Source organism: Dermacentor albipictus, chromosome 9 (genome assembly GCF_038994185.2).
Source record: "Dermacentor albipictus isolate Rhodes 1998 colony chromosome 9, USDA_Dalb.pri_finalv2, whole genome shotgun sequence".
Taxonomy (NCBI): Eukaryota; Metazoa; Arthropoda; class Arachnida; order Ixodida; family Ixodidae; genus Dermacentor; species Dermacentor albipictus.
In genome coordinates this window covers 46,347,755-46,374,852 of record NC_091829.1, presented here as the reverse complement: position 1 = coordinate 46,374,852, position 27,098 = coordinate 46,347,755, and the positions used below count along the sequence as shown (strand labels likewise).

At 50.0% G+C, this 27,098-nt stretch overlaps 2 protein-coding genes across 2 annotated transcripts in view; both read left to right on the top strand.

Annotated features, from left to right (window-relative positions):
- The window catches only part of LOC135897172 (leptin receptor gene-related protein), a 416,125-nt gene that overhangs the window by 344,050 nt on the left and 44,977 nt on the right, over positions 1–27,098 (top strand). The window lies entirely within an intron of this gene.
- On the top strand, positions 9,123–23,899 carry LOC135897170 (G-protein coupled receptor moody-like). Its single transcript, XM_065425750.2, has 3 exons — positions 9,123–10,274; positions 19,412–19,829; positions 23,261–23,899. Exons 1-3 carry the CDS (start codon positions 10,058–10,060, stop codon positions 23,595–23,597), a joined length of 972 nt encoding a protein of 323 aa, XP_065281822.1. The 5' UTR covers positions 9,123–10,057; the 3' UTR covers positions 23,598–23,899.

The following is a 27,098-nucleotide window of genomic DNA, read 5'->3' as shown; positions in this document are numbered from 1 at the left end:
TCACGGTTCACTTCGCGAACGCGGGTTACGCGCAAGCGTATAGTTGCTATTACATTTGTGTGCCTTGCGCGTAGAATGCTTAAAAAATTATTTCATTGTGTGTAGGTGTGGCGGTCTTCTTAAGGCATATTCCTTTATTTTGTACGTTTCATTTCTAGATTTTTATAAAGTGTGAAGTGTCATTAGGAAAGACAGTAAGGCACTATAAGGAAATGCAGTCTTTATTATTTCAAGCATTTAGGCAATGTACTATTTGCACTACTAAGTTTCCCCTTCTCTCTCTTCTGGAATCTCCCGGGCACACCAAGTCCTCGCCTTTTGCTGGACTTATTCAGGACCTGTTCTCATACAGGTGCTGCCCGGCCGACTCTTGTTCCACCGGTGGACCGGAGCAGTCCCCAAACCAGAACTCCCTGCTGCCTGCTGAGCCACCGCCCTTCCTTGGAGCCGATTGGGGCCCTGTGCGACCAGCCAATCACTAGCCACAAGCTCTTGCCCGCTCTCGAGCCGCACGAAGCGACATATTGCACCGGGGTTGGACGGTATCCTATTTCAAATGCTGCGGAACCTGGCTCACCAGGAGGACAGGCTGCTAGACTACATCTGACAGTCCGGCTGCCTTCCAGAGGCATGGCTGATGGCTGCCGTTGTGCCAGTCTTGAAAGCGAGAAAGTCTGCTAAGGCGCTCTCCTCCTACAGGCCCGTATGCCTCACCTCAGCAATCTGCAAGGTGTTGGAGTCTGTATAGCACTGGCGTGCCTCGAGTGGATCTCACGAGCTTTCGACTTCTTCTCGGAACAGCACACTGGGTTCCGTCGCCAACGGTGGATTGCCGACTCCATCGCGGACGTCGTATCATCCCTGGAGGGCACCAGAGGCTCTCGCGAAGTGGCACTCCTTGTGCTTCTTGATGTGTAAAGCGCCTCTGATGGCTTGCCTTACCCGGTCATTGAGCGGTCTGTGGACGATCTTGGGATTACGGGATGTCTCCGGCGTTTCGTCCCGGCCTTTCTCACAGGGCGCTCCCTTTGCGTAAGGATGGGAAAGACTGTGAGTTCCCCACCGGCAGTCTGTTCTGGAGACCCGCAGGGATCCGTCCCAAGTACATTCCTTTTCAACTTGGCGCTGGCTCCTCTTCCGTATGCCATCCCAGCAGACCTACAATATATCGTCCACATCTCCGTATACGCTGATGATGTGGCTCTGTGGACTCGGGGTCCCACTAGAAGCCTTCCAGCCGTTTGGTGCTGCTTTGCAGCGAGCCCTGAACGAAGTTGTTTCCAACTTCTGGACACTGGGCCTCTCCGTATCGTAAACGCAGCTTGGCCATACGCCGACGAGCAGTCCCGAAAGTGCTGGGTGGCAACCGCACACCATGGAAGCGGGTTGTGACGTACTTGGGCCTGCAGATAGACCACCGGCTCTCGTGGACGCCAGTTGCCAAGGCGCTCATCGCTCAAGTGCAGAAGGTCCAAAGGGCAGTTGGCGCCGTCTGCAGCTCCGCGGCAGATGATGCACACCACAATGATGTATCCGTCTATACACCACTGCGGCTACGTCAAGGCTTCTTTATGCATTCCCTCTCGTGGCCCTCCCACGGTTTCACGCAGACCGCCTGGAGCTAGGGCACCGCAAAGCTATCCGGATGATTCTTGGCTTGCCAGGGACCTCGCACATCGCTACCACTCTAGCCGAGGCAAAGACTTGGAAAGCTGTCCCTGCTGCTCCTACAGCGTGGCATCCATCATGTTTAGAGGCTATATCGCGGCCCAGGTAGCGCGGCTCTGCTTTTAAGGTTGCGGAGCCGACGTCACTCACGTTGGGGAGCTTGTGACAGCTTTACGAGGATGTTGTCGGCAGTCCTCCCACGCTAGCCATCCCGCCGCCACCTCCTCCACATCATCAGCCATTGGAGGTCTCTACTACGCTGGAGGGCCTCACAAAAGGCGATCCCCATCCTGCGCCTTGTACCAGGCGTCGGCATTCTTGTTGAAGGACCGGCTGGACGGACATCTGCACATCTACACCGACGTCTCTGTCCATGCAGACTTCGGATTTGCCACTGCCTCCTGCGCGATCCCTGCCCTTCGGCGCTCGGGAGCGTGCTGGTTGCTTTTCGCGGCAAGCTCAACCGCTGCTGAGGTGGCTGGCCTCCATCTGGCTGCAGACATGCTGTCGGAAGATCCCCGGATTCTTCGGTTGTGATCCTCTGCGACCCGCAAGTGGTCCTCCTCACTCTTCATCGACCGGAGACCGCCGGCCTTGGCGTTGCTTTGCTGGCGGAAAAGCTTCGCGCCCTTGTTTCGGGTGGCTTGAAGCTGCCGCTACAGTGGCTTCCTTCTCACGTCGGCGTCCAGGGCAACGTAGAGGCCGACGCCTTGGCAAAGGCAGCACACCATGCCACTGTACCAGTCAGCACCACTGTAACAGCCTTAGACTATACAAGGCACACGTTGCAGCGGCACCTAACAGCGCTCCACCCGGATCGGCGCGTCGGCAGCGGTCGCCTCGCCCCCCCCCCCTCCCCTGTCCACTTCCTGATGGCAGGGGTGGTCTCTCCTGCTGCGTCTGCGGATCGGCTGCTCCTCGATGGCATCCTGGAGGTACAGAAAAGGCCTGGCTTCATCCCCGGCCTGCTTAACGTGCGGCGAGGACGAAACAATCGACCGTCTACTTTGTTCCTGCCCCGCCTTCCCCAAAGAGAGGTCTTCTCTTTACGCCTCAGTCAGACGCCTCGGACTCCAAGCGGTCTCGGCATCCCAGCTGCTGTTTCCCGGCCAGCACCACGGCTCCGCCTTCAGGCACCTTATAACGTTCCTGGAGGACACGGGGCTGTCGTGTAAACTGTGAATGAGCCGCATGGCTACCTCTGACAGCGGTACCTAGCGGTACCGGGCTCTGCAATCGCCTCGACCTTCTTTCTTCTTTATGGCCTCTTCCCTTACCCAAGGCGCTGAGTCTTGCTCCGTAATGATCTGCAGAAAATAGCACCTCATCCTCTTGACAATCACACACACACACACACTCTTTCTCGATGGTGCCACGCCTGGTACCCTGGCCCGCGATTCTCTTCTCCATCTCTAGGTGCATTCCTCCTCCAGCTCTCGCTTTCCTCTCGGAAACAATCATAATAGCTTAAAGGATCTAAAGAGAAAGTGAAGAATCTTAACAAGACGCATTTATTTTAAGATCGCTTTTAATCACAATTATATGTATAGGTCAAATACGCAGAATAACCAGAGCATGCATGGAGGCTTTGTTAAGGTAGAGAAAGTTAGCAGCGCCTACTCAATTCGGCTCCATTAGCAGTCGCTGCAGGGTTGCCGTTCTCACAGACTTTCGTCCAGGAACATGACCATGTAATCAAACACATCGAATCGTATTAAGAGGAAGCTTTGGTTCGGGCCGAACTCGGACACGGCCTGTTCAAACACATGTAAAACGCAAAAACGTTTTTCTGAGATAACCCCTGGGCCCGTTTTAACGAAATTCGTTGCAGTTGAGACAGAAAGTTACATTGTATTGACTGTTGATTTAGAGCCTGAATTTTGTTAAAAAGATCTTCAAACATTCGAAAGTTTGAAAAATAGAAGCACGAATTTTATAAATTCTTAGCTCTGCATCAGTTACAGATATCACGGTTCTGTAAACGGCATCCACTATATGCTTGAAGCAAACAAATTTGTTATGCCATTATATATCTTACGTGAATTTGTAACGTTGTGCACAATGGTTCCCCAAAAGTTGTATTTCCATATCACTAAAATTTTTGAGATCCATGTGTAACATCAATTTTGTCCGCTTTAGACGTACTATTAGATGCAATTCACATAATTACATGATATCATTTTTCATTGTTCATCATTGCACATGCACATCATTGTAAACTTCATAGTTTCGTTTTCTGAAAATGTTCGATTTTTGCTACTTTTTAATAACAAATTGGCGAACTAAATCGAAAATTCGAAACCAACAGTCACTAGATTTTAAGTTTTTCTTTTATATGCAACAAACCTCATCAAATTTGGTGCAGTGGTTGCCGAGAAAAACGAATTCTCCTTTTACATGTATTTAGATAGGAGCACCCGAGCTTACGCTTCCTCTCAAAGAATGGCTGTGATTCATGAATGAGCAAACGAAAAAAATTTACAGTGACGCCTCACTTCGTGACCGCGGGTTATGCGCAAGCGTAAGGGTCCTGCTCCCTTTTGTGCATCGCGCGAAGAATGTTGTAAAAAAAATTTTGATTGCGTGTAAGTGTGGCGGTTTTCAAGCATGAAAGTACTTTTAGCTCCCGTTGCCAGCGACCTTCACGTGACCTTAAGCCAAAAGACACAGCAGAACGTCCAGGCAAGTTGCGAGAACGGGATTACCCCCCCCCCCCCATTTGTACAGGACTGCATTACATACTCAAGTTACTCCGAAACAACTTACAAAAAATATTGCTTCCGATTTCTTCCTAATGTTTGTTCACAATATCACTCAAGCTGTAAATTCTAGTTAGGCTGAAGTTTTATTTGTCGTTTCCAATACTGACGTTTGAAAAGGCAGATACAGCGCAGTATACACTTGATTATCATCTTTCGGCACTGAGACAGAGTTGCCTGCGCTCTCTTCAACGCCAGTGATCTGTGAGGCCCGCGACGCGTCCGGCGCACCACAGATAGCTGTTCGACCAAGACGAGAATTACAATGAGGTCCTATATATGTGAAGAAAACTATTGCGCCCATATGGACCACGCACAGTATGGCGAGGTGCGGTGTGGTGTGGTGGGGTGTGCCGTTGCGAACATGCACTACACCCATTTTAAGATTGTGGCTAGTATCATCTCCACCCAATCTGCTTTGCTGGTTGCCATTTCATGCTTACATCTACTCTCGATTACGGGAGAACGAGTAATTTTTTCAAGGCTTATTTTTAATTTTGTATGCTTTACGTCCGTATTTCGATCGCTTTTTTATAAGGAGTAAAGTGCCGTTAGGAAAGCTGGTAAGGCACTGTAGGGAAATGCACAGTCTTTATTATTTCAAGCGATTTGGTAATGTATAGTTTTCAGGCTAGTCATCTTCTGCTTCTTCCTCTCTGAAGTTTCCTGGGCATCCTGTTTCGATCGGCCAGCGGGCGTAGTGACCTTCTAATCTCTCAACCCGCTGCGACGAATCGTTTCGTGAAGCCGTTTCGTGAAGCCGTTTCGTGAAGCCGTTTCGTGAAAGTTTCGTGAAGCGCTGTCCGAAGGGGCGCCGTAGCGCCCCTTCGGACAGGGCGCCGTCTTAAATCAGGGCACCGTCTTAAATCGGGCGCCTGAAAGGGCGCCGTCTTAAATCGCGACAGCATGCCACGAGACCCCCTCGTTTATGCAACGCGTCTATCTCGAGCCGCGCTGCATACGGAAGGTTACAATCACGTTTTCAAGTTATCCCCTGAACGCACCCACAACCTAGCGGGGACGACTGGCGGAAAATGCAGAGCGGGGTATTCCCCCGTCTAAAAATGCTAAACGCCATGTGTTCCAATCGCTGCATATAGGGCCAACTGCCCCTGGTGCGGTGGCGTACCTGCCCTATAACCTATGTAACATGGGAGTGCACTAAGCACCCCCATAGGCGAAATAGCAATAATAATACGATGGATCAGTGGGAGGCACAGCTCGCCCATTCCGACTCGGCAAGTCCTTAATTAGCCAGGTCAGGCAGGCGGCAGAGGCCAGCGGGGCCCTCCTTAAAATATTTTCCTGTCAAATAAAGTTTCTGTCACCCGAACTGACAGTGGTCGCCGTCTGACAGCGACATCCGAGACCGATTTCACCACGTACGCAACGCATGCGCAGGGGGGCCTTGTAGGAGACATGGTGACACTATAGTCCTCGACGTTTTCCTGCTGTACTCGGTTTCTATAGGTAAAAGGACAGATGAGAATGCCATCGTTTAGTTTTTTTCACTGAAATTTAGGAAGAAATCGGGCGGTACGTGTCATCAATCCTGCTCATATTGCAGAAGATATTTTAATCACTCCTCCCTGGAACGTCAGCTGAACTTCCCACTGGTCTTCTGAAAGTTGGTGTACTTGCCGACCAGCTTCGGCTGGTGAACCCAGGCTGTTGGCAGAAAGCCACAGTTCCCTGGAATAAGGAGGCCGCCCACTTAGGCCAGCACGCGCATGGGTGTTAGAATAAGGTTTACAGCATGCATTCGTGGTATATACGAACGCAACATAGTTCTTAGCAGAGTTGCCGCTAAGCCCGCTGAGGACTACGCTACACTACCGGCACGCTTCGCGGCCGAGGTGGTGTATAGCGAAACTCGTTGCGGAGTCGGTCTGTTCAGCCCCGACTGAAGCGCGGGCATCGAACGGCGACAAATGCGAACGTCGATGCAGCGCCAAAAATACGCAAAAAAAAAATACGCCGCGTGCGAGTGGTTGTCGCTTTACTGCGAGGAGCGTATCGGGTCCGTGTCTGTATACCGCCTCGACGATCGAACCGTCTACGCGAGATTATTTTCCCCACGTGAGCCCACTGGCACTGCGGTGTGGCCAGGGCGGCTTAAATTTTAACCGAATGAATGCGGTGACTTATTTCCTCCTCCTCCTCCTCCTCCTCCTCCTCCTCCTCCAACTCCTACTCCTCCTTCTCCTTCTTTTCTTCTTCTTCTTCTTCTTTGCGAGAGGAGGTACAGTCAGCGACCACACAAGTGAAAGATTCGGGCGGGTCGCATAGGTAAGCGAATCGCGATATACGCGTACAAGCCCTGCAACACCCGTCGAAGAAGCGAGTTCCTTACTTTGCTGTGTACGTCTCGTTGGTGCAGCATATGCCAGCGCTCCGGAGATGCCGAGATAACACGGCCTCGTTCGCGGCCGGACCGCCGGAGCGCGGGCCGCGCATCTGCACCGGGGCGTTGCTCTGGGTACAGATGAAACACGTATATAATATATACGCTTATCGTTATCTACACGCTGTTGAAAGCAAAGCCTGTAATCCACGTCGGCACTCGGATGGGACTCCTTAAATTCTGAGCACGGAGAGCCGTTTTCATATTGGTCCCTTTCTCGAAGAGCACTGCAGGGCGTTTCTGTTGAAGCCTGCTGCAACTCGCTCGCATCTTCTTGGACAGTGGGGGTCTTTGTCGTTAGAGGAGAACGATTCTCCAGCGCCCGGTAGATGCACACGAAAAATCCGAAGAAGAAAGGGGGATAGGGGGGGGGGGGCTCCATATTACTGTGTTTTTAGCGTGTGTTTGCTTACGCCTTCAACGTAGCTACAGAGTATGGGATCTGTACACAACACGAGTACTTATAAGGACGGTGTTTCCTTGAGTATACGGCGTGCACTCACGTCAAAGTGTCCGAGATTTGTTTTAAAAGCTTTCAGTTGCCGGATTAGGAGGTTTAAAGTAAGATTAAGATAGCGCTAGGTCAAACACAACGGGCAACATGCCGGATTACCTGTTTCAAACAGTCAACATTGCTAGCTCAGATTTTTTTTTTTCTTGTGCCGCGTTCAAATGTCGTGCGCGCTTGCTGGAACGAGTTCTCGACCATATACGTTGGGATGAGGAAACTGATCTCACTGAGGTGGTTATCAGTTTCGCTTCTACAATGCTATTGCGAGATGTCGGTACTCGGTCGTAACACCCAGCTCAAGTAACTGCAAGGCAGCATTTTTGAAAGACAACAGGCTGCTGTTGGTTAAATTATGAGGTTTTGCGTGCCAAAACCACTTTCTGATTATGAGGCACGCCGTAGTGGCGGACACCGGCAATTTCGACCACCTGGGGTTCTTTAAGGCGCAACTAAATCTAAGTACACGGGTGTTTTCGCATTTCGCACCCATCAAAATGCGGCCGCAGTGGCCAGGATTCAATCCCGCGACCACGTGCTCAGCAGCCCAACACCATAGCCACTGCGCAACCACGGCGGGTCAACGTGGGGAGAACCCCACATCCAAACTTGCACATAAACTCTCATGTTGTTCTACAATTTTCTCATTGACACTTTTCATCTAACTATAGTAACTGAGAAGTCTATTAACTAATTACGACTGATTGTAAAATTAAGCGGAATGCAAAAAATAATCTGAGTGTCTCCAAGCGACAGCAAATAACATTACATTGGTTCGGTCCAGCTACATAGCATTTGCACATTTTTAAGGTTTGGCTCAAGTTAAGAGAGAGAGAGAGAGAGAGAGAGAGAGGAGGGAAGGGGGAAGGAAGGGAGGTTAACCATACGCACGTCCGGTTTGCTACCCTGCACTGTGGGAAGGGGTATAGGGATGAAAAGAGAGAGAGGACATAGAGAGAGCACAATTTCGCGCACATTTAAAGGTTCGCACTGAGTCCACACACGGTATCGCCAAGGCCTGTCGACTTGAGGTAGCGCGACAACGCTTTCGTGGTTTTCTGTGCCATCGACACGTGCGGCCATGGTCCAAGAATCATTTCCGAAACCCTGTATAGAGGAAACCAGATGGAACGTACAGTTCCGAGGTATTTCTTGCTCAAAGTCGCCTGGCGTCAACGCCACCCGCTTTCCTGTAGCATGAACCTGCCTCTCTCTCAAGGCACCAGTCGTGGCACAGACTTGGGAAGGAATTATGGTACCGTCTAAGCGTCGCCCGGCGATGCCACGCCCGGCGTACGTCAGAGATCCGACCTATACGCGGTTGCCGTTAAGGTTTACACCTCTGAGCGGAAGGGCAAGAAAACAAATGAAAAGCCGCGTTTATTACATCTCCGTTCGACACACTTCTGTTCAGTCTTCCGCCGCTGCAGTCGTTCTTCGAGAAACGTAGACCTCGTACAAAAACGAACACGACGTTCCACGTAAAAGGTGATGTGCCCTTCCACATATATGCGCTGCTTCCGAGTTTCCATAATACGCGGGAGCACACTCATCGTATGGCACCGCACCTTCGGCGACCGCGCGGCGGCTCGGGGCGGATCGACGGCCGCTCGCGACGTGGTCGCAGCCGCGAGCGCTTTCTTCCGGTTTCGCGACGCCCTCCGCGGGAAGCGGACGCCACGGTATCGCGCCGGCGACACCGCGTCACACGGCCGGGGTGAACGTAATCGGCCCGCAGAACCCGGGAGCATCCGGCAACCGCGATCTCCTTACGTGACACACACACACGCGTCCCAGGAAGGCCTGCATGCAGGTCCCATACATCGCCGCCCGACGACGTTCCTATACGGCGCGCGATGCTGCATGTCGAAAGGGGCGGCGTTGCGCCAGCGCTGTTTCCAGGGGTCGATTCCACCGGAACGCGCGAGATCGACGGGCGCTCGGTTAGGGAAACGCCGAAGTTCGGAAGCGCACAGAAGCTGCGCGAGCGCGTGGCAACGGGACTCGGAGGAGCGTGACCGAGTTTGTGCAACGTCTCGCGTATGTACCACTCGACTCTCCAAACGCAGCGTGGAAGTATAGCTGAGGAAGCCAGCAAAGGAATCGCAGAAGGCTGTACTGGCATAGCTGCAAGTATACTTGAGGAACTCCCTAGTTTCTGGGTACTCGGAGGAGCGCGACTGCGTTTGTGCAACGTCTCGTACACGTACCACTCGACTCTGCAAACGCAGCGTGGAAGTATAGCTGAGGAAGCCAGCAAAGGAATCGCAGGAGGCTATACTGGCATAGCTGCAAGTATACTTGGAGAACTCCCTAGCTTCTGTGGCAAAGTCTGGTGGCCCACGTGACCTTGCAAAAAAGATCCAACGAAACTACAAGTCCTTCAGCACGACCAAACACGCCGTATAGGCTACGAAGGCTTCGCCTTACCCTCCTCGCAGCATCTCCACCGTTCGTTTTTATTAAACATCTCCGTACACATCCTCCCGCATACGTGACATCCAACTCTGGATTTTGAAGTTTGGCCTTCGGGCACTTGGTGAACAGTTGGAGCGTGCATACAACGTGACGTCACGGCAATCCGAGAAGCTTTTGTAAACCGCCGAACGGAGTAGCGCTGCAGCCAACAAACACACATCCCCGTCGACAGAGAAATCAAAATGGCGCAAGTTGAGCTTCGATGGCGTTGAACTGCCGCGGTGCGAGTGCAAAGGTTGCATGAACATGCCTGCGCCTGCGAACCCGGTGCAATTTTCCTTGCTGGCCTTCCTGTCGGTGCTGGGCAGTGTGGTGAACCTGGCCACGGCTTGGGCCTTGCTCCGAGATGCGCGGCTGCGCGGTCGGGCGACCAGTTGCTTCCTGGTCAACCTGTCCCTGGCCGACCTGGCGTTCAGTCTGTTCAACGGGCCCCTGGATTCGGCCGTCTTCTACTACGGTGAGACGTCTTGCATCGATCGTGCGCTGTCGCACGCTTTTTCACGGTTGTTCGTTACCGAAGAAAGAGTTTACGGCTAACCCCTCGTTCTTTTCTTTTTTTTTTCGTTTCATTTGTTCGTTTTACATTCTCGGGCTTGTCGTTTGCGTCGTAAAATCGTGCGCGAGCGAGCTAAGCGCGAAAATATTTCGCATGCGTATTCCGTGCTTCCGAAGCAGTATACCGTAACTAGACGGATTACACATAACTTTATTCCGCATTTTTGCCGCTTGATTAGCACGGCAAAGATACGAAATTACGGTATTGCATATTGAACGTTTCAATAGCGCTTGCGCGTATACACTGTAAAATAATCTACACCCTGAAATGTGAAAAAGAGGGTAAATGTGTCTATAACTGACACCCTTAGGGTGTTATCTGTATAACGGACACCCGATGGGTGTGAGTTATAGACACATTTACACCATTTTTCACTTTTCAGGGTGTAAATTATTTTACAGTGTACTGCAGTCCTGATAGCTAGGGAATGTGTGTCTGTTACGGAAACAACACAAGTGTAATCGCTACAGATAATTGCCATATATGACGCTTTGTTCCCAACCACAGCAAAAGAAAGGGTTGTGAAAAGCAAGTTTACTCCCCCCCCCCCCCCAGCCTCTAATCCTTATAAATGAAGGGGGTCCCTGCTTACACAGTTTTGCAAGTAGATCTGAGAGTACGGGTTCAGAGAGGCTGCGGGAAACTTGTCGGGCTCTTATTCTCACAGAACGAACCAGCCAACCAACGGCGACGAAGTTGCTGGCTCCGGGCGGCTGTGTTTCTCAATCATTGTGTCACCTCGAACTCCTTGCCGTTCATTTAGTCATGGACGCATTAGCCTTTTCGGAGAGTGAGAGAGAGAGTACTGCCGACAAGGCCACCACACAAGTTTACACGCTACGCGTATATTATGTACGCGACGGACTTCCTTACTGGCTAATGTATACCCTGGAGGGAGAACCAAACGACACAGCTGCTTCAAGCCTCATACACAATCAGTCATACATGTCCGCGGCCCATTGGCAACCGTTTTCTGTTGCTTCGGGTGTGACTTAATTATCAATAAATGCGGCGTGCGCTGATAACAGACGTGCGAGCCCCGCGAGGAACTTTGCCAAGAAACGTAATGAGTTTCTGCTCTGCGCTGTGACTGCGTCCCAATTGGCAAGCGGTTTAGCGAAGGCGGGTATACACGAGTTGTCAGCGCCGACTCTTCACAGCTTGTATGCGGGTGAATGCGGCTTATAGGCTAACCGAAGTCAGCGCAGATTATCTGCCAACACCTGTTCAAGACTGAAACGTCAATTTCTGTAGCATAGGGCAAAACACCGTTAAGAAAATATAATTCCGACTCCATCGCGGCATCCAAAGATCGGTTATGCTGTGCACACTTCAGCAGCACACTTTGAAGGAACATCGCCGAATGTGTGCGTTTTTCTTTCTTTTTTTTTATCGAAAACTTTGCCCTGTGGAAAGTAAGCATATGTTATGCCGTACATATTTTGTTATATATTCAACGAAGCCCAGCAGGAGTGCGAGCGTATCTTTCCCGCGCGAACGTATTTCATTACCGCGGGAAAGTATAGAGGCTGCGCTGGTATATCTGCGCACCTTCTCGAACGAGTCCAGCGGGACACCGCGTGCGGGCAAAACTTGGTCACCGATAGCGATCGGACGATAACACGCATACGTACGTATACCTTATGGTTTCTCGCTCCGTGAAAATTCGGCCATATCAGAGTTACTCGTTTAGCTCGGCGGCACGCGGTGACCGGCGCGACCGCCTCATTAGAATACACGGGCTGCGTGCGCGAAGAACTCATTATATACGACGCCGGATGCCTCGGCGGGAGGTGCGATCCCACGGTTTCCGCGCTGGAAAGTGTTTCTTTTATTTACACTGCGCGCAAGGGCACTGACCGCCCGTCTGCTAAAGTATATATATACGTTGTTGTTGTTGTTCTCCCACGCGTATACACACGACCAACCAAAAGCGAAGCACATATTGACTGGCGCTTTCCGTAACGCGCAGGTTCTCAACCTGAGCTGAGAGAGAAGGTTTCGGGCATAAGCTGCAGTTGTTTCGCATGTCGGTATATAATCTAATATGAACCATGTTCGGTGTTCGGTAAGATTAGAACAGTTGTTTAACAAATGGATATTAATTAGCTCAGGTACTAGATGCTCAGACACGTAATGTGAAACTCGCGTAAAAAAAAAAAAAACGCTGTCTCTATACACTGTTGGTGGAAATTATAGTTTGGGCAAGAGTGTTTCACGATAAGGTGAAATTAGTATCAACAGGTATCAGCTATAGAACAGGCACACAGCTAAAAAAATAAATAAATACGCATGTTGGTTTTGTCCATATGTAGCGCATGTGGACACAGTAGCGCTGTGTCGTCCGTATACAGCAGCCCAAGGACCTCCTGTTGCACGCTTTGTACCATTACGGATGCACGATTAATCAAAAGATAATTCACTGTTTCCAAATAGTCTTTCACATGCGCGTAACATAAAGCGTGGACAGCAATGGTGAGCACCCTTGCTTCAGCCCTCGGCGAATTGCCTCAAATTCATCGCATTTACGGCCTTCCTACACAATTTGTACTCAGTTGACCCTGTCGGTTGTCCGCGGATGGGAATCGAAACAGCGGCCTGCACTGTAAAATAATTTGCACAGATCAAATTGAATAAGATGTGCAAATCGGTTTATAACATACCCTTATACCAAAAAAAGGGTATGAAGGTGCGAGTTATAAGGAAATTTACAACCTTACTCACTTCTAAGGGTAAACTATTTTGCTGTGTGGCGGATAAATGTGTTGGTGCGTTGTCTATAGCCATTATAGGTCTTCAATGCCTTCTTTACCTGTGCATTTCACGAACTACAAACGTGTTCTTAATCGAGCGTTGTGTAAACAAATTTCAATAGCCATTTGGAATTCTGCATTGAACATATGCACGCAAACATGTTGGATCATGTCGCATGACGACCAACGCAACTACTACGACAATTATATATATATATATATATATATATATATATATATATATTGTGCGCAGTCAGATGTTATTACTACACAGTTAACATTGGTAGTGAAATTAAACGGAAAGTGTGGGCATCTTGCCTTGTTTGTTGCCTTCTTTCATAATTCGCTTTTCCTAAAAACCTCACCCGGATGTATCGCATAAGAAGTAAGATTAGAACAGTTGTTTAACAAACGAATATTAGTTAGCTCAGGTATCAGATGCTCAGACACCTATTCCGTGAATGCAGATAGACGGCCAACGGCCGACATTCACACGTATTCACACGAATCACGCATATCCTGTTATGACTGCATGTCCTCTTTTATGGATGTACATCCTCTGTTACGACTGCATACGTCCCCGGGGGTGGGATGCTTAGTGTTACTTCCTGCAGGCGAACCCGCAGCCTTGCAAGAAGTGCCGGCAATGGCTCCTCCACCCGAGTGCTACTTTTCATGTGCGGCAGAGTCTCCGCTGGGCTATCTCTTCCCTCTATAATCTGTTTTCTTCGCTACTCTTTTTATCCCTTTCCCCTTACGTGTACAGCGCTGTGGAGGTGCCCTCGCACGAGAGGCAGTAACGGCGCTGTACTTATCTCTTCTATTTTTCTCTTTTAAAACCACTCATCAGTTGAACGGGGCGACAAAGGCGGCGCACCGTTCACCCAAATTCGACTTGCTAGCCCGCCTACACAAACACTTCCCTTCTAAATAAAGTGTGGTCTCGCGGAAACACAATAATGTCACTTGCGCTTGTGCGCGGGGCCATTATACGCTTCAGTCCATCTACTAACGTTCTGCGCTCTGCCCTACCATTTACCCCCCCCCCCCCCCTTTATTTCTGCTGAAACAAATTCCCAGATACTTGTTTTAGATGGAATCTGTGCAGTGATATGTCGGCTCTGACGAAGCTGCGGACGCGATATGCGCGGCTTGTTTTCGTGTATACAACGTGCATACGTGAGCGACGGGTTTGTACGAAGTGAAATTTACAGTGTACCTCGCTTGCATCTAATCAGTGACAGTTTGTGAACCTAAAGCACGACATATCGTGGTGCCTCTGATTAACTTATCACGATACTTGTTTCCACGAACCAGCTACGGCTCGTCATCTTACACTGTACCTGTGTTTCTACACGACGTCAGCAAATTTTGTGCTCGTGTCGTGACGGCACAATAACGTCGATGACGCCCGGTTTGGCACTGCGAGACGAGATTAGTGTCTAGTTGAAATATTTTGTGCTTCTCAACCTTCGTACTTTTTAAAAGTGTGATCCTCGTAGGGGGGCGAGAAATGTGTACTTCAAGGATACCCGGTGGTGTTATTCCTTCCAAGAAAGCCCGTTTCGCGACTAATGCCTTCGTGGTTTTTCAACCTGTCTCGCGTCGGGGAGGTAAACAAAAAATGCAGGAAACACAGTGTCCAAGCAATAACGCAGCTGCACCACGGGCCAAGGCACAGTGGATGTACCTCTTTGACGGCCTGTTTGGTCGCGGAGAGTTCGGGTCGGTGACCCCTGAATACGGCACTCGAAAGGTCTCGGTGCTTTACGGGCGAGGTCGGGGTCCTAAAGTGTGCGCGCACTTCGGCAATTCTTTTCGCGACCATTGAAAAATTTTTAACGGGTTGTCGTGCACAAGACGTGAAAGAGCCCGCCAACCAGTGCCGCGCACGCGTACAGTCCTCCCCCCCCCCCTCCTCCTACCCCCCCCCCTACTTTCTACTGCCATTCTGCGACGCGTATACACCCGGCACCCGTGCTTTGTCGCCGTTTCTCCGAAAAAAAACAGGACCCCCAAGTCGCCGTGACGGTGGATGGATGAGCGCCGCGTTCTGGGAACGGCCCGGCGGGACACGAACGAACGACAACGATGGCGCAGCCGATTGCCTCCCGAATCTCGTCGGCGCATTGTTGCGCCCTCTTCGCTGGGGTGGGCGCCGCCGAAGAGGTCGAAGGAGCGGCTAGTTTGATAAAGAGGCTTAAGGCATAGGACCTAGTTCACCTGCCGGTTAATTAGCACTACGACGTTTCGTCCTGTGCGATAGCGCGAGCGTTTAACGGCGAGACTGGAAGAGACGCGAGGTGATGCTTCAACATTAACTAGCTCGATCAGTCATACGCTGCTAAATTGCAACGCTGGTACAAAAACAAGAAGGGTAACGCAGGGATCGTATCAGTTACTCGACCAGGCGAAGACGTAGCACCCTTTCGCACTCCGTCAGGAGTCGGAGCTGTGCTCCGCACCACGTATCACCGGATTCAGCCGGAACTGCGCCCCAAAATGGATGCAGGCGTACCTAACCAACCGTTTCCAATTCGTTAGAATAAACCAGACTTCCTCCAACGCATTACCTGTTGCCTCTGGCGTTCCGCAGGGATCCGTGCTGGGTCCTCTTTTATTCGTGCTTTACATAAATGACATTGGCAATAATCTATCTGTAAAAAATAAAACTTTACGCGGATGACTGTATACTATATGAAGAAATTGACTCACCCCAAGATCAAATCCGGCTAAATAGTGACTTTGGCAAAATATCTGCATGGTGCCATCAATGGCAAATGGCTATTAACTATGAAAAAACCGTCTCTATGAGAATAACACTAAGGAAAAAGCCCCTTCTCTTCCACTATATTGATCAGAACTCTTATATCTCCGAAGTATATCACTATAAATATCTCGGTATACACATATCCCACAATCTTTCCTGCTCAGAACATACTGTCACTGTAATGGCTAATTGTCTTCGCAAATTGTTCACCATCAGACGGTCACTAAAATTCTCCACACCAGCTGTCCGCCTCCTGGCATATAATACAATAGTTCGTCCTACTTTAGAATATGCAATGATGATTTGGGACCCCTACACAAAAACAAATATTGAAAAATGAGAAAGAATTCGAAAGAAAGCTGACCTATTTATCTAAAATTCTTACGGTCGAACTTCTATAACAGATCTCCTTAAACGTAGTGGCTTCTCTTCGATTACAGAACAAAATCGTGTTTCCCGATTAAAATTCCCTTTTCAGCTAATGAATGGCCACTAACATATTGACACCTCACACATCGAAACACCTTTAACTGGTTATGCTACCCGTCATAAACACTCCCTGCAGTAGCCCCGTTAACACCGCATAACAACTGCTTCAAATACTCTTATTTTACAAAAACAATAGTTGATTGGAATAAACTTCCTGATGAAGTCGTTACACAAAATTCTTTACCCCGTTTTCAGGCGCACCTGCATTCATGAATCAACCGCACATTGTTTATTTGCTCCTTTCTTCATGCATTTTGTTCTTTTTGCCATGTTGAGTTCAAGAGTCGGCATGATTGCTTGACTGTACGTTTGTATGAATGTACTTGTATGTTCCCACCCTGCTAAGATTTTGTAAAAGATCGCAGTATCTATAAATAAATAAATAAATAAATAAATAAATAAATAAATAAATAAATAAATAAATAAATAAATAAATAAATAAATAAATAAATAAATAAACGTGAACGATGAGAAACGAGGAATCGACGATGTGTAATGCACCGCATGTCAGCGAAGTTCGGGCTCCGTCTGATCGCCACGGTAAGAACGGGAGCATTTGGACAACCATCGTACACGATCAAAAACTGCGGTGGCATTGTCGGAAGTAGAGGGGCACGGCAACTACACACAGTCCCATGGAACACAACATACAATTGCCCGAAGTCGAGACAGCAGGCGCGGAGCGTGCCAGCGAAATACTTTTGCTACAGAACGAAACCTTCGGAAGCAGCAGTCCGAAGAGAGGGTTTGGCGGATACACGGTCTGCCGCAGGATGATCTGTGGTGGATGTTATTTAGCTCCCCAGTATGCAGTCAAGACGGTCTGTTATATATGGGCGCGCACAGGAATTAACATCCCACGCGCGCGCCAGATACGAAGACAAAGATTGGGGACCTGAAACGATAAACGGACCACTTGTTAGTCATCGGAGTAATTGCCGGAGGTATGCGATATACAGTCGACGTATTGCAATGCGGCACGGCGAAATTCTCTTACCACATCTGGACGATGTCGGCGAGAGACATGAGCAAGATATCGAACACGGTATGCCCCAGGAGGATCGGGTCTAAACGTCCCATTGGGAACAACACGGGTAGGATAATCTGTGACGCACTGGCGCGTGTCGTGTAGGAATACACCTTGTGCCGGATGCGAATGCCAAGGTTGCGGACCTGTAACGAGAGATGGGTCACGTGTTAGTCATCTGAGAACTTGGCGCGGCACACAGCATGCATGGACGAAGAGATGCGGAAGACCATAACCGATTAGAAGGAAACGAAAGAAGAGAAAAAGAAAACAGCCATTTACGTCAGCAACGGCCTGTAGATCGAAAGCAATATGCATTCTTCAGTGCCCCTATAGATGCAGCTGACGAGATAATTCCGTATGCCGTTTAGTTCCGCGGAAGCAGATTTCGCCCGAGCATGCTGCGACACGAAATCGGAAGAGGACCATGTCTACTTGCCTGCTTTGTTCACTTAGTCATAAAGATATGTTTCTAAGTCTAAAGCGTAGTGTGAAACGAAAGTTCACAATTGAAATGCTGTTAAGCCGCTATGTGGTTATTCTGAAGGTCCTGGATGAACAGGCTTTGACGCTGTACGTTTCGAGGTGTTTCCCGAGTTTTGGGAGTTTTTGTAAGCCTGCGTGGGATAAGCACGAGTGACACGATGAGGCACCGTGTACAGAGCACGTTGTTGAATTTGTCGAACGTTGTGCGTCAGTACTCCCGACTGGGTCGACCCGAGTACTTCAGAAAATTCCCCATGAAGTATACTCCGCCAGCTTACTTACTCATGCTTCTACCGTAGTGCCATAACGAAGGATCGATGCCTGGCTTTGTCCAGGCTTTTGAACCGGGTACCGATGTCTCCAATTCTCGAACGTACCTAAGGATTCAAAACATGTTTTTCTTTTCATTTTTTTTTCTTGCGAGCCTGGAATGACTAGATTCTGGGCACTGTGTAGTTTAGCGCAATCCAGACAGATTTCTTTTTGATACATTTTCTTTTCGTGCTAAAAGATGGATCTGTAACTTTAAAAATGTGCCGCTCAGTTTCCGATCCACAATGTGCTGAGCTATTCATCGCGATCACGTATGCGAGGTTCGTCCATTACCTGTGCAGGGACAAGTGCTCTCCATCGTGCTTGATGAGCCGGATAACTATAACCACATTCAGAGTAGAGTTTTTTTCTGTAACGTCGATTGTGGCCGGCTTCCACACTGCATGGCTTTTAAAAGCGGTGTTGCGCTTTTCGAAGACAACGCGACACCCTTGACAGATTGTGATTGTGTTGCGCGTCTCTTCACATCCCAATTACTCCCCCCTTCAAACCACCCTTTCTTTAAATATCTCTCTTCCCGTCTTCCTTTCACCCCTCAAATCCTCGCGCACGTTCTTTTCCCGCGCAGTGTAGCGAACCGAACCGTTACGGGTTCCTCCCATTTTATTCGCTCCGTTCACCTGTTATGCACCTACTGCCTATCCATTTCTGCATTATCGACCTTCGGCCACCCAAACATTGTGATCCTTCCTTCACGGGCAGTCCACACTGTGCGGAGACGTCTTCGGACATCTACCACATCATGTGGGCCTGCCCATCTAACCCAGCTATTGCCCCTCACCCCAACCCCACTCGGGAGGACTGGGAGGCGACCCTGCTCGGCTGCTATGACCTGCAGGCCCAAAGGGCCTTGGTCGAGCGCGCCCGGGCAGCGGCCGACGCCACTGGGGTCCCGTACTAGGGATTTCACCTAGCATTTTAAGCGTTAAGGACCGACTCGTGCATACCTCCATGTGCTTCTCTTCTGAGAGCAATAAAAAAGGAGGAGGAGGAGTAGATTTTAGTGAAGAGAAAGGAGGAGAGGTCGGCCTGGAGAGCGTGTCTCTAGCCTGCGCTACTCCTCACTGGGGAAAGGGGAAGTGGGAAATACAGGGAAAGGTAGCTGGCGGGTGACTATGTTATGGTACAATGAGATACTATATACACGTTGTCCAATGTGCGGGTCTTTCGCCACCACCAGGCGGCTGGTCGCACGGTGAACGGCTCTGCGTCGCGGCCGCCCTGATGCGCCACGTCGCCGTGGGCAGCTCGCTGGCCAGCATCCAGCTCATCACGCTCAACCGGTACACCAGCGTGGTGCGGCCGAGGTGCTACGCCCGCATCTTCAGCCCCGGCAGCTGCCTCCTGCTGGCGGCCCTCTGCTGGGTCCTGCCGGCGGGGCTGCTGCTCCCCGCGGCGCTGTCCGTGCCCGGCGCCAGCCTGGGCTGGGACGAGCGGCTCGAGAGCTGCACGGTGATGCCCAGCCTCGTGTACCGGCCCGTGCTCTACCTGGGCTCGGCGCTGCTGCCACTGCTGCTGTTCGCCGCCTGCTACCCGCGGCTCTTCCTGGCGCTGCGCCACTCTCGCCGGAGGCTCACCTCGCACCTGGGGACGCTGCAGTGAGTGTGCGATTGCACCCTGTGATATCACGCCTCACGCAAAAAGAAAGAAAGAAAAGGTGAGGCGTTGTACATTTCTCTTCTCTTATGTCCTGTCTGCACGCCTCACCTTTTTTATGCATAATGAATCCTGAGTGATATCTTAGAACAACAGAAAGCTGAGCTAGTTGGTAAGGATTCATTATGCATAAAAAAGTTGAGGCGTGCACACGGGACACAAGAGAAGAGAAATGGACGATGCATAAAAAAAGGGGAGGCGTGCAGACAGGACATTAGAGAAGTGGACAACACGGTGTTATCCACTTCTCTTGTGTTCTGTCTGCACGCCTCACTTTTTTTTACGCATAATGAATCCGGAGTGATATCTTAGAACAACAGAAAGCTGAGCTAGTTGGTAAGGGTTCACTATGCATAAAAAAGGTGAGGCGTGCAGACAGGACACAAGAGAAGTGGACAACACGAGCTGTCCACTTCTCTTGTTTCCTGTCTGCACGCCTCACCTTTTTGACGCATAATGAATCCTTACCAACTAGCTCAGCTTTCTGTCATTCTAAGATATCACTCCGTTAAGTTTACTGCAGAGACATGACCTTGTATATACTGCCTTGTGGGGTGCGCTAAGGTGTGAATCCAAGCTATAGTTATAAGGCAGCGTCTTTAAAAGAAACAGCGCAAAAGACGCAATAAGCGAGTGGCAGACAGTTGAACGTGTACTATATAGAGTTCTGACTTCCAGCTCTTGGAAATTTGTAAGCACCTTAAGTATGTGGTTGCCACTTAATTTGCTAGTCCCGTCTTTCGCGTTGTTCCCTACAATGAGGGCTTGTAGATGATTATGGGCCTAGTCAGAAGTGTTGACTTAGCTTTAAAAAAGATAGCCCACATTTCTTTTCAATGATGTAGTGTAAGTACATTGACGTGAGTTGAGAAAGAGACTGCGAGCAGCACCTCTGGGGCCGACACACCTTGCGACGTTCTGCTTAGCTGCTCAAAAACGACGACGACAACCGGAACAAAAATATTTGCTTTCTCTCTCTCTCTTTCATTGCTAGCTTTACATTCTGACGATCTTCCGCGTTTTTTTTTTTGCATTTTTACCATTTTAAGTTTTTGTCAAGGTACTCCTGTTCTGTTAAATCTGCCCGAGCGTTAATAAATATTACAGTGAACTTACAAGTGACTGTCCACTGCAAAATACAAATAGTTGTAAGCATGCGCAGTGGCTTAAACGCGTCACCTGCTGACAATAAGATAGTCGGAAGTATATAAGCGCTGTGTGTCTGCTTGCCACTCGCCGAGTCGCGTCTCTTGCGCTGGTTCGGTCAAAGATAAAGGCATTATTGTGCAGTCGCGAAGTTTATAATACGGTAACAACGCACATCATATAGAATACACGTGGCAGCAGCTACTGAAACGGTACCTTAGCCATGCTTTGGAGGGCACCGAACGCTGAGCACACGTGCGTTTGGTGCAGTTACAGAGTCATCTGGCCACATTTCCGCAATCTATTGTGCACGCTTTCGTGCTGCTTAATTTAGGATTATATCCATAGAGGTGGTTGCAGAAATAATGTAACAGTCATCAGTGTTACTGCATTAGCAAAATAAAACACTCCTACACATTCATGGGCGTCTTGCGCTGGAGTTTGAGGTATAGTAGCGGCGCCTGGTGGCGGCGCGGGAAACGACATCTGGGTCGTACCAGCTTGGGTCGTATTGAGCCCTGGCTGTGGCGAAGCACGTTTCTAGGCCGAGTTTTGCGTCGATTCGCACTTTTTTCTGCTATGTTGCGAGTGCGAAAAGGCTCGTCACTTCTCACAGACCATGCCGACCACGCTGCGAGCTCGCCGCAGCCTATAGTTTAACGAAAACGGGCTCTCCGTGTGCCGTGGGACGCAATGCTGGGAGCAGACGGAATCGGTGGCGCCGATCCGGAGAGACCTAGCCCAGCCTCGAGAAGGCGTCACCGTCATTACTTCTGCGTCGTGGGCTGCCATGAACAAGAAGGCCTGAATCCCAACATCAAATTCTGCCGTTTTCCTTCAAGGCCTCACGAAGTGGAGCGTCGGGCGCGCTGCATAGCTGCAGTTCGTCGCGCTGAGTAAGCGAAACTTCGCGCCATGGTGACTGCTTCGCCTGTCTTGAAGCTTGCTTGATTATCTGCGTTCTAATGTTCGGTCTTTTGCACCTACAGTCCCGACAGCAGACCGACATAGCAGCAGGCATGGCTGGTAATTCACGATTCGAGACCCGGCCACAGCGACAATTAACAATTCGACCGATGCGAAGTGGTGAAGTGACCAGGTGTGTGCAAATGAGCACAAATGGTCGGGCTCATTCGATAACAATTCGCTACTCCACTACGAGCAGCACAGGTTAAGAGAGTTAAATGCGCTCATCCTTGATCTCGAGGCAGCACGTTGAGGCAACGCAGCAAGGCAGTATTGATTGCAGCACATCGATGTTCGAGCGCTTTCATTAAAACCTACATCAAGCGAGCGGCGTACGAGCTCGCGCTACAGCGCGATTCGCACGTACGTGCGAGCTCATATGCATTGCATCAGTTATTACCAGTTACTAAAAAGGACAGATGGCCGCTACTACAACGCAGGCATAACTACTTGTTTAGCGGCATGCAGTAAACAAAGATTGCAGGAGGCCCGCCGTTTCGCGGCATGTCGAAAGACCGCTGCCGTCGCGGCGCGTACGATCGTGCGCTCGAGCAGTTCGTACATCGCGGCGCGTACCGTCGTGTGCTCGAGCAGTTCCGTACTCATGTCTGCTTATCGCCGCAGTGGATTCATTTATAGCAAGCATTTCCTCGCGTTTGTGCGCCTGAATCTAGCAGCTAGCGTGCAAACCTTACCTGAAGTTCCACTTTATACGCGACTCGCTTCACTTGCGATTGACACGGTGCTAAAACTTCGCCGCCCAATTCTTGAACGGCGTACACGTATTCGGCACTGCATAATTTCTTGCCTTTACGCAGCGTGCCACCCCTGAAAAAATCTTCGGCGCCCGATATTCGCTGCAGGCCGTGAAACAACACAACCGAAAGTGGCGGGTCCATAGTGTAAACGTGCTTTCCGAAGCAGACGACCGAGCTTGGTACGACCCATTTTAGCGCAGAGGGCGCTTTTTAGCACCTTTTTCGCAGCGCCCCCTGGGCAATGCAAGAGCCCCATAAGGCACAAAGTGTAAGAATGTGCCCTTCATGCACTCTCGGATCAGTTAATGGTGTAACGCCGACGTTTTCGCCAGAGTTACTCCCTATAACAAGTTAATGCCGAAAATAAAGGTGTGTCAGGGGTGTTTTTTACGGCATTACACCCCATTGCGTTTTGAAGTTTTTCGAGTTCGAGAATTATACTGAGCGCCGTATTCTATATTAGGTGACAGCCGGAATTCTTTTTCCAACGCGCACGCTCGCAGGTCCATAGCGCTGCAGCCTTCGGCCAGCGCCCCAGACTTGAGCCGGGAGCCGATGCAGCCGACGCGCTCGAACTCGATCTGCGCCGGCCGTGGTCGCGAGCGCCAGCTGCTCGGGGTGCTGGGCGCCATCTTGTGTTCCTTCTGCATCTGCTACCTGCCGCTGCTGATCAGCGTCGGACTCAACCAGACGCCGCCGCTCGTCGTGCACGGCCTGTTCTACGCGGCGCCCTGCATCAACCCGCTCGTCTACGTGGCCATGAGCCGGGACTACCGGAGGGCATACGCGGCCCTGTTATGCTGCGGTGGTGGCGACGGCGGACAGTCGAACGAGGGTTGACCGGGCCGCCCTCCAGGCGTCGGCGGCGTGACAAAAGCGTCACGTGACTCGCCTTCTCCGGCGTACGAGCCGATGGAACTTCCTTCCCGTTTCGAGCCGTGGCGTTGTTGTTGTCTTGGCATTACGTGTGGTGCAAGAACTTTGCACTCATCGACGCGATGCCGCTGTGTGTTCCGTACTTCCTGAAACTGGCTGCCGGTGGCGGCGAAGCGGTGCTTCCTCCCCCCCCCCCGTCTGTATATACCATGAAAGTGTGAACATCTTGTAGTTCAGGCTTTTATAAATGAATTCCTTAGCGAGAATAGGCCGTGGTGTTCCCAATATCCTGCAGTCTTCAGGTTATGCATTCTTCGTGAACGTGAAAAGCCCCGCTGCTGGTTAGCGTGGGCTTATACCGTGGTTCTGCCGCTCGTGGTGCGATAACTATTCTGCGCGGCACCCCGAATCAAGGTGCCCATCTTTGTAGATGGGAGCATGTCAGACATGCTGCTGAAGAAGATATGTGGCACTCTTCTGATACGGTCACAGTGGACAGCAGATCGACGACTGACCCCAGCGCGGTCGTTGCGTAAGCGAAGAAAGCAAAATGTGCCAAGTGCAAGCAGCGAGCTAGGGCCATTCCTTTTAGAGCGCAGCTCTTAGCGCCTCCCTCCTGCAGCGAGCATCGGCGTAACCGAGCGAACTAGCACAGTGAAAGATGAGAGCGAACGCTGCGCCCAGCGGGAGACGAAAGAAGCGGCGAGAGAGAGGAGGCGCGAGGAGGAAAGCGGGGAAAGGTATCGCTAACTTCGTAAAGTAGCGACACTCTCCTCCTCCGCCTTCACTCCTCCTCGCTTCTGCTCTTTCACGCTCCCTCCTCGACCGTGGCGACGCCTACACTGGTCGAGCGTAGCAACGCCAACATGCGCTCCTCGCCACTCCGCAGACGCTTCTCGAGCAAAAATGGCGCTGATGCACGGCGCGAGAGCCCACGTGATGTTACTAGGCCAATAGCGACGCGGCGTCGGCCAGAGCGCGCGAGGAGGAGGCGGCATTCTTCAAAGCGTGGCACTAGTTAATGAAGTTTAAGGGGCTTTAGGTATGGCAAAAGCGCGAGAAAAGCGTAGCGCGGCGGTGGCTCCGAGATGGCGCCAGCGTAGTTCGAGCTGTCTAGGAGGTTTGTCGGCGGCGGCTGCTGTGAATCCCGCCCACGCGTCACCCACGCGCTGCCTCTCGCGATCTCCCGATTAGCGAGGCAGTCGCGCACACTTCGCTCAGTTTGCAATGTGCCGCAAGAGACAGATTGTCTACGCCAGCCAATATATCCTGAAATGAAAACACGCACAGAGCTGCGCTGAAATTTCGCATTAGGGAGTATCGTAATCGTAGGCGAATATTTTAGACTCATGGAGAACTGGTTACTTGCTGCTTGGTACTTGTACACAACTCCTTTCGGGAGTTTACTGGACAGTGTTATAGCGTTGGGCAGTGAAGTTTGTGTACTGCGCATGGCAACTGAAAGCTGTGAATGGTGCACACGCGAGTCTAGGCTTATCACCGGTGGACAGGTCGAAAGCTGGATTTCTACGACCAAGGTCGCACCAAAAGTTGGCTACACGGAGCTACAAAACAACCTGTGGATGGATGCCGAGTTAGTTGGGGAAGAGAACTTGGAAGGGTGTTTTTTGACAGGGTATACGCAATGTATAAATTTCGTCATCAGACCTTATATTGTTGCATATGACAGAATTTTCGCAATTTCCGCCAACAGCCCGCATATTTGTCCCGCTTTACAGCTTGCATTGTCACAACATGCAAGGTTTAATGTCAGAGCGCGCTTTCGAAAACATGATGGGGAATTATTCAAGGTTTTACATGTTTGGCCGAAAACATGAAACGCCGAGCTCGAATAAAAGAAATGTAAAAATCGACAGCAAGTACATATTTTTGTGCTTTCTTTTTCCCGCTCCAACTATATCTACCTTACCCTGCCAATAAAATTAACCGATATTATGAACTGAAGTGCGCCAATCGCTGCTATGAGGCGCGTGTCCCAATAGTCTCTAAGTGCTAGCTTGCACGAGGGAAGAAGTGGAGCAAAGTCTCGTACCATGCATGCATCTATGGGGCAGCGGGTTGAGCACCGGGCCACTGTGCTAGGGGATTATGTTTCAAATCCCTCCACCGGACACGTGCCTACTATTGAAAAGACCCCAAGCAAGACGCGACAGGTACCTTAAATTGCAACAAGCCTGATAGGAGACCCTTGATACATGTCCTTTGATGAAACCTGCGTTACGTTGTGCTCGACGATCCTTTACCAAAAGGAGTTTCGCCAGTGACACATGGTAGGTGATGCAGAACACATGGCGCTGCTGCTTTAAATTGAAACCGACAGAATGTTCGAAAAATATATCTGCGAAGTAAAAAGGAGGGGAACCAATATTATTCTTGTTACAGCGCGACGAGCGTCGCTTACGGTGTGCCCTGCCCACATATTTCGTTTGTTCGGACATTTAGGAACTGCTGCCGGTTCCGCATTTCTAATGTCGCGACATCAAGACGACAATGGCATGCATGCAGTCAGCTTGGCTGCAAAGTGCCATTTGGTGAGGGTAGTGTTCGTCAAGTAGTTTGCAAACAATGTACAGCCTTCTCACAATTAGGCCTACCATCCTGGTATTCACATTAGTTTGTCACTACGCAGTTCATTATGAAACACAAAGGGTGTAGTGCAACTAAGCAGTTTGTTTGCAAAGTCGAGGCTCTTCCAAGCATATGCACTACGATACAAAGTATTATCTGTGTAAAACTTCGTAACCAAACCAGAAATGTGCGTTTATTTCGCTAGTTCGGATGGTCCCGGAAGATTGCGCATACATGTATTCATATTTTTTTCAACCAAAAACAAATGTAATGCATCTATATAGAGCACCACACAATCTCCACTGCCGCATGCTACAGCTACAAAAAAAGCATGCAGATTGTTATAGCCAGAAAAGACTGCCTTACTGATGCTTATGCTTACTTATGCAGCTTACTCCAGTGCGTCGTCTACTGCGGATGGTAGCAAAGTTATTGCAACTTTTGCTTCAATTGCAAGTCTAATAGTGCATAGTTGTTGTGGAGTATTAGAAATCTTGCAATCTTGAAATCTTGCAGAATATTCCAACAGTGACTATTAATTCGATATTTGATTGTCTCAAATGTTCACACACCCCTACTCAACAGTTCCACCCAGAATTCTATTGGAAGATAAAATTATCTTATGTTTGCTAGTGGTGCCCACCGCTTCTGGCATCAGTCAGTAGATGTTCAGTTTACACAATATTCAAAAGCTGGCGTCTTTCAGGACATTGGCAAAAGTCAAAATCGGCACCTATAAGACAAATTTGCAGGCTACAATCTCGATTTCTCGGCTTTAAATACTCACCCTCAACCACATTCCTTGTTGACATGCTACAATTGCACATGCCTCGAGCAGGAAGAACTGATGCAATGTCTCCGACTCCGGAACCTCCT